Source organism: Orycteropus afer, unplaced genomic scaffold, assembly GCF_000298275.1.
Source record: "Orycteropus afer afer isolate SDZICR_OR568_19922 unplaced genomic scaffold, OryAfe1.0 scaffold00003, whole genome shotgun sequence".
NCBI lineage: Eukaryota > Metazoa > Chordata > Mammalia > Tubulidentata > Orycteropodidae > Orycteropus > Orycteropus afer.
The window spans coordinates 25,509,569-25,517,875 of NW_006921590.1; the positions used below are offsets into that span (position 1 = coordinate 25,509,569).

Consider the following 8,307-nt stretch of genomic DNA (forward strand, 5'->3'; position numbering starts at 1 on the left):
AAAAAAAAAAAAAACAACCTAGGCTTTAAGATTGAGTAACTTCCCTGGTGATATGAGAAAGACGTGATACTTCTTTTTGGACTCCAGTGGCAGATACATAGAAGTTGAAATTTAACCTGAATTTATTTGGTATATTTTTCTTCTTAGGACAGACCAGAGATTTGTTTTATGAAGGGTGCTTATGAGCAGGTGATTAAGTACTGCACTACATACAACAGCAAAGGGCAGACCTTGACCCTCACCCAGCAGCAGAGAGATCTGTATCAACAGGAGAAGGCCCGGTTGGGCACAGCAGGACTCAGAGGTAATGCTGTTTCAGCATAGTCTCCTGGAATGGAAAAATTGTGCCATCTTTCCCATTGCAGGTAGATTCATGCTTCATGCCTGAGCTGTCCAGTTGTATTCCAGGCTGTGTAGAACTGTTGCTTTTTCTGAGGCATTATGTTTTTATTGATTAACTGGCCCCAAAATAGGTTAGAAAACCAGGAATGTAGCAAAATACAAAATCTCTGGTTCTTAAAGACCTGCAGTGGACTCTGAGTAGGTGATAGAAATTTTATTTCAAACAGCTTTACCTTGTGTAATAAAACAGAGGGATGGAGGTAAAGTGAGATTATTCCTTCCTTATTTAATCACTTTGTTTTTATTAGTAGAACTAAAATATTTTTCTAAAATTGAAGTGTATTTGTCCTTAAATTGACATGACTGGTAACTTGATCCTCATCTTCTGTATCCTTCCTTTGCTGTTCACCAGAGAGGTGAAGAAGTGTCCAGACACAGCTATTGTATATGCTGCTCACTGAACAGTGAGAAGAGCAAGTATCTGCCCTACACACAAGTCAGGCCACCTGTCCTAGGGTTGGAGAAGCAGGGTTTGGGACCATGTCCTCGTTTGGGAGTACCCAAAGCACTATCTTCCTTTCTCAGGACTTGCTGAAGCACATACTGATACTTAGGTATCCCTTTTAGTACTATTTTGCATCCATCCCGGGTGAAAGCTTTTGGGGCCCACATCTGCATGAATTGCTGGATGTGATTCTTAATTGGAAAAATATAAGTTCTTGCCTATAACCTTAGTTTTCCAAATATATCTGACCCATCATGCTTTCTGTTTGAGCAAGAATAGATGATTCCTTTGGTTTCTTTGGGATTTTTTAGTTTTCTTTATGAGGTACTTATGTTTCATTTGTGTGTTTTTGCATGTCCTCTGGGTAAGTTGTTTAGTACATTAATATCCCAGATGGAAACACATCCCCTTTGGATCAAAACTGTATTATCAGAGGTTCTAGAATTCTAAGAATAAGTTAAATGATAATTTGAGAAATAAACAGTACTTTGTGGTATATTTAAATGCTCAAAGATGATAAGACGCTAACTATAAATAACAGTGTAGTGTTGGAGAATGAAAATTACAAGTAAGAAGTGCCTCTTAATGTTATGGAAAGAGTGAAAAAGTCTGAACTATCATCAGTGTTAATGGTTTTACACTCACTTTACAGATTAACTTGACCTGTTAAGAGTTTGTCATATATAAAATTGTTACAGGCTATGAATAAATACTTAATACAGCCTTCTCTTCAAGCTGTTGGAATTTTCTGGAAACCTAGAAAGTGAAAAGATAAAGATACATTAGTAGAAGCCACTTTCAAAGGTGTTTGTTTAAAATGGGCTTTAAAGCTTGACAAACCCCATAATTTCTCCAGTTAATTAATTGCATTTTCTACAGAGGCAGTAATTTCTGTGTAAAGGAAATGTATGCAGTTGCTATGCAAAAATGTTCTTCATTCATTCTTTACTTGCTTTCTCTGCTTAATAGTTTTTTGTTTTTTTTTTTTAATTTTTTGTTGTTGTTTTTTATAGCTTAAACCAACCCATTATCCAGAACCGCTACAGTAAAAGTGTTAGTGTGTTATAATTTTGATTTTTAAAGACTATATAAGAAGTAAGAATGATAATAGTCTTAAGTGATTTATATGAGGAGTGTTTTATCAGCTTTTATTTTATCAACTGAATTCTGTTGTTTCTGAGACTTACATTTTCTTTTTTTGGATCTTATTATTCCTGAAGTTCTTGCTTTGGCTTCTGGTCCTGAACTGGGACAGCTGACATTTCTTGGCCTGGTGGGAATCATTGATCCTCCTAGAACTGGTGTAAAAGAAGCTGTTACAACACTCATTGCCTCGGGAGTATCAATAAAAATGATTACTGGAGACTCACAGGAGACTGCAGTTGCAATCGGTAAAACTAGGCTCTCTCATTTGGTTTTTGATAGCTTTTCTTAAAACACTGCAGTGCACAGGTAGTTTTATGACTCATTAGACAGTACAAGTGTGTTTGTAAAATATTAAGGTTATACAGTTCAAATCTACTCATTGTTTACTCATATTCTATATGAAATTATGTGTGAAAATTGATTTTAATTTAAAAAATACTATTAATGATTGGAAATACTAATTGAATCATTATAAAGTTACATGTCTGTTCACATAAGGGTAGTTTATTTTTCAACTTCATACTCCACTTTACTAATGTGAAAGCTCTAGATCATGAATGTGAAAGGAAAGTTAAAATTTAGTTTTTCCTTTCAACTTAGTTTGAAAACATTAATTTTCAAGGCACTTAGACCAAATTTGTAAGAAAATAGCCTGTGTAGATGTTTCTGTATGTCAGTATTTCAATGTTATTTTAATATTACCTTAAGAAATATAAGAAAAATAATGAGTATGAAATTTAATTTCCCAGAGCTTGTAAAGTATAATTCATAATGATAAATTCAAACAGTTTGCTAAGCTTCATTAATTCTAATTTTATTAATTTGAAGAGGAGCTGAAATAGGAATTTCAAAGTTGATGTTATCTAAGAAGAATAGATCATTGAAAGCCTAACAGTGTTGAGAAGACTATACCTAGAAAAACATTTCAACATTTATTTTCATTTACATAAAACTATATGATTGCCATAGATCCACTACCATTTTGTCTGGCTTTTAATATTATTCTTAAAATATAGTTGGATCTTCATTAAAATTGAGTTGCTGAGCTGACTGGCGTAGCTTCAATTCTTAGGTATGCTGGCTTAAATATAAAAATTTCTTTTTCTTAAGTTTAACCAAAAAACAAAACAGTTGCTTGAACAATTTCTCTTAAAAAGATCAGCATGAGGCCAGTCCCTATGAGGTGGAGGTCAAAGATGTCCCAAATGTCCAAACTACCATGCCACTCCATCATTTCAGACATTAACTCCTCCTCCTCCTCCCAGTAATTTCCCCAGTCATAGGGTTCTGTATTTCATTGTAATGCCTCACAGAACTCACAGACACCCAAGGATTCGTCTCGTAGTAGTGGTGGAGGCTGGCAGGCTGGCAAGTCCCGGGTCCGTGAGTAGGTCTGGCGGTTCCTCCCAACTCTCGGGGTTTGATGAACCTCGATCAACAGATCAGATGACAACTGCTGTCCCAAATCCAGGGGTGAGATGAGGATGATCCAAGACACAAAGCCGGAGCAAGAGGAGGAGAGCGAATCTTCCCAGGAGATTCGTAGGTATACCCTCAGGGAAGCTAAGGGTGGTGATTTGAATTATACCCTCCAGCAAGGCAAGACTCAAGATACATTCCACCTGCGTTGCCCCAACAGAATTAACCTCAATCCCATCACAGAGTTGATTGCCAGTCATTATAGGGAATGACTACTACCAGCTGCCCAGCCAAGCTGATACCTGACCTTAACTACCACACCACCCCAAACAGGCATGGATAATGGGATTTACAGAACATCACAGAATGGAGGACAATGGCTAGAAGGGCCACATCAAGCAATTCACTGCAACAGTCAAGTAAAAAAAACCCAGAATTTTTACTATTTCAGTTGAGTTAGTCTTACTAATATTTTGTTTTATGATCCCTTAATAAAAGACATTTTATAATTAAAAAGAAAAAAACATAGATAACTTAAAGCACATTAAATTTGAAGTATGTTGACTAACTAGTCCATTAAGTGAAAACAATTTGGTTAATTAAATATTCTCTCGCTTTTCACTATAGCCAGTCGTCTGGGATTATATTCCAAAACTTCCCAGTCTGTCTCAGGAGAAGAAATTGATGCAATGGATGTCCAGCAGCTTTCACAAATAGTGCCAAAGGTGGGCCTAAACGAAAGCCTTTTAGACTGAAAGACTTTGTTTGAAGTGTTATCATTTCTGTTTATAGCCTAATGAGAAATTTTCTTTGAGAATGATTCAGACATGAGTACCAAATCTGTTGGTGCAAATCATGAACTGAAATCTTACCAGCGAGATAATGCTTATTACTGAGGGTGTTTATAATATGAAGTGATCATCGTGAATATCAGTGCAGAATTATTAACTTCAGCAAGAACCAAGTTTCCTCTGAGGAATGTACTATGGAAGTGAACAATGATTATATTTGTAAGCTAGAGGGTGTAAACCAAAAAAACCACTCACTGTCATCGAGTTCAGTCCCAACTCCTAGCAACCCTTCCTTGGGTTTCTGAGGCAATATCACTACAGAAGTAGATTGCCCAACCTTCCTTCCGAGGAGTGGCTGGTGAGTTTGAACCGCCAGCCTCCTGGTTAGCAGTCAAATGCCTTAGGCACTAGTGACCATTATTTTATACTTCTTAACCATGTGTTTTATTTCAGTGTTAGCATGAATATGTAATCCTTTTTCTTTTTTCTTTCGATTGAGGTGTCATTTACATAGAGTAGAGTTTACCCTTTTTAGGGTGAATGCATGGAGTCTTGTAACCACCACTACAGTCCAGATACAGAACAATTTCATATTCCTGCAAAGCTCTCTTTTGCTCTTTTATATAGTCAACTCTTCCTTCCAACTGCTGGCAACTACTAATCTGCTTTCTGCCCCCATAGTTTTGCCTTTTCCAGAATTCTCTAAAAATAGAATCATACATTGTGAAGCTTTTGATTCTGCTTCTTTGACTTAGAATGATGCATTTGAATTTTATTCCAATTGTTTGTATTAATAATTTTTTCTTTTTTGTCACTGAGTAGTAGTCCACTGAATGGATGTATCTTACCTATCCACCAGTTGAAGGCCATTTTGTTTTCATTTTTCAATGATAATGAATTACAGCTGCTATAAATATTTGTGTACAAGTTTGACATGAACATAAACTTTTCATTTCTCTTAATAACTACCTAAGAGTAATTGCTGGGTCATACGGTATGTGTTATGGTACTTACTCATTCTGTACACTGACAAATAATCCAGGAAGCTGGACTGACTGTATGAAGGAGAACGTGGCATTAGGATTCGAGGAAGACTTATTAACAACCTACGAGATGCAGATGACATAACCTTGCTTGCTTAAAAGTGAAAAAGACTTGAAACATTTACTGATGAAGATCAAAAACTATAGCCTTCAGTGTGGCCTACACCTCAACATAAAGAAAACGAAAGTTCTCAACTGGAACAATAAGCAACAACACGATAAATAGAGAAAAAAATGGAAGTTGTCAAGGATATCATTTTACTTGGACCCATAATCAGTACTCATGGAAGCACCAGTTGAGAAATCAAATGACATATTCCATGGGGGAAATCTACTGGGGAAAAAAACCTTAAAATAGTGTTAAAGAGCAAAGATGTCACTTTGAAGACTAAAGTGCATCTAACCCCAACCTATTTTCTTTTCAGTAGCCTCATATGCATGTGAAAGCTGAACAATGAATAAAGAGGACCAAATAAGAATTGCTGCATTTTGAGTTGTGATGGTGGCTAAGAATATTGAATAAACCATAGATTGCCAGAAGAAACAAACAAATCTGTCTTGGAAAAAGTGTAGCCAGAATGCTCCTTGGAAGTGAGAATGACCAGACTTGGTCTCTTGTATTTTGGTCAGGTCAGGAGGGAACAGTCCCTGGACATAGGCTACTTGGTAAAGAAGAGGGTATGGTGGTTAAGTTTGTATGTCAACTTAGCTGGGCCTGGTTGAGTGGCTGGGCAGCTAAATGTAGTTATTCCCCATGGTGAGACTGGTAATTAACTCCATGGTGGAATCTATTGAAGCAGCTGAGTAGCTGCTTTGGGTGTGTGGTTTATTTCCCATTTATAAGAAACAGCTTTGGGAATGATCTCTAGCTTGTGGCATGCTTGAACCCTGTACATAGCCAAGTTGTTGTTCAGCAGCCTGCCATGCTCTGCTGACTTTGGGACTTTGAATAGACTTGAATTAATGGCCTACCATGTAGTTTGGAGGAGCTCTGGTGGCATAGTGCCTAAGGCATGTGACTGCTAACCAGAAGGCTGAACCCCACAGCCACTCCTCGGAAGGAAGGTTGGGCAGTTTACTTCCATAGTGATGCTGTTGTTGTTGTTGTTGTTATGTGCCATCGAGTCGGACCCGACTCACAGCGACCCCTTCTTGGGTTTCCAAGGCAGTATCACTACGGAAGTAGATTGCCCCATCTTCCTTGGAAAACCAAGGAGGGGTCGCTATGAGTCGGATCTGACTCTACAGCAGTGAGTTTGGTTTTTTTGTTGTGTGTTGGGTAACATCGGGACTGTGCCTTTTTACTTGTGAACGCTGGGCTTGTCAGTCTCAGCAGCTAGCAGCTGTCTGAGTCAAGAAACTCCTCCAGCTCCAGTGGGCCAGGAGCAGGAGGCAGAGCTGAAGCCCAAGGTTGAGGGGCTTTCACCCAGCCCCTAGAGCCTGGTAATTTGAACTCAGACTTAAAGCCTCCAAATTGTAAGAGAATAAATTCCTGTTTGTTAAAACCACTCCATTTGTGGTATATTCCTGTCAGAGTGGCTCTAGGTAACCAAAACGGAGGGTCATTGAAAAGGCGGAAGACCCTCAATGAGATGGACTGACACAGTGGCTGCAACAGTGGACTCAAGCTTAGCAACGATTGTGAGGAAGGCACAGGACTGGGTGATGTTTTGTTCTGTCATACATAGGGTTGCTGTGAGCCAAAACCAACTTGATGGAACCTAACAAAACAAGAAAAACAAAATACTTATGTTCAGCTTTGTAAGAAACTGCCAAGTTGTTTTCAGTGTGGCTTTATTATTTTGCATTCTCACTAGCGGTGTCTGAAAGTTCTAATTACTCCATGTCTTCACCAGCACTTGGGATTTCAGATTACCCACTTCCCTAGTCTAAGAAGGGTTTAGTAGCATCTTACTGTGGTTTTAATTTGCATTTCCCTGATGACTGATGATGCTGACTATGTTTTCATGTGCTTATTTGCTATCCGTATATCATCTTTGGTGAAGTATCTGTTCAAATCTTTTGCCTAATGTTTAAACAATAGGTTGTTTTCCTATTGTATTTTGCGAGTCCTTTATATATTATGAATACAAGTCCTTTGTGGATATTTGAAAATATTTTTTTCCCAATCTGTGACTTGCCTAACGCATTGCTTCAGAAGCAGAAGTTTTTAATTTTCAGGTCCCAATTTATCATTTTTTTCTTTTAAAGATCATGCTTTTGATACTTTATGTAATAATTCTTAGCCTAATTTAAGAGCACAAAAATTATTTTCCTTTGTTTCCTTCTAGGAGTTTTATAGTTTTAGGATTTACATTTACCTCTGTGGCCCATTTGACTCAATTTGTGTCTATTGTGTGAGTAGTGAGTTGAGGTTCATGTTTTTTTGCATATAGGTGTTCAGTTGTCCAGCAGCATTAATTGAAAAGCCTGTCCCTTTTTCACTGAAATGCCTTTTTACCTTTGCATGTATGTAATGCTTTTGTAACAGATTTATAGAAAACATAGATATCTCTCGTCCCATAAGCTGGCACCTTCTTTCTTTTTTTATTTTAAGAGCTTGTTTTACATTCAATGTAATGTGTACATTTAGTTTCATTCGGCATTCACCATGTCCAACCCTAACCCAGGCTCCTCCTCTCCCTACCCTGTAACCCTCCCCCTGTGCCCCTCATATTTATGCACGCCTGTTTGTCCTTCATTTCCTCAATTTGAATGTTGGTCCTCTGGTGTCCCGTGGTCTGTTGCTCTAAGGGATGTATTACCATAGAGTATGTGGGTGTGTCATCCTGGATTGAGTGGTCTGTGTATGCATCTTGTTAACTATTGGGCTGAGAGCCTGCCCCTGGGGGTGTGTTTTATTCCAGGCACCGAATATATTTCAGGGCCATTGGGAGTCTCACCAGATTTCATCTGACCAGTAATTCTGGTCATTATTGAGTTTTTGGATTTTGATCCACGTTTTCCCTCCCACTCTATCCAGGATCTCCAGATTTATTCCTTTCCTGAATGGTTGGCATTTGTAGCTGGGCACCATCTAGTTCTTCTGGTTTCAAGGGCC

General features: G+C 38.1%; 1 protein-coding gene across 1 annotated transcript in view; it reads left to right on the forward strand.

Annotated features, from left to right (window-relative positions):
- Positions 1 to 8,307, forward strand: part of ATP2C1 (ATPase secretory pathway Ca2+ transporting 1) — a 249,252-nt gene that overhangs the window by 217,141 nt on the left and 23,804 nt on the right. Inside the window, exons 17-19 of the mRNA XM_007936854.2 lie at positions 148 to 304; positions 2,068 to 2,238; positions 4,040 to 4,137. Coding sequence (XP_007935045.1) covers positions 148 to 304; positions 2,068 to 2,238; positions 4,040 to 4,137 — 426 coding nt within the window. The remainder of the gene's footprint in view (positions 1 to 147; positions 305 to 2,067; positions 2,239 to 4,039; positions 4,138 to 8,307) is intronic.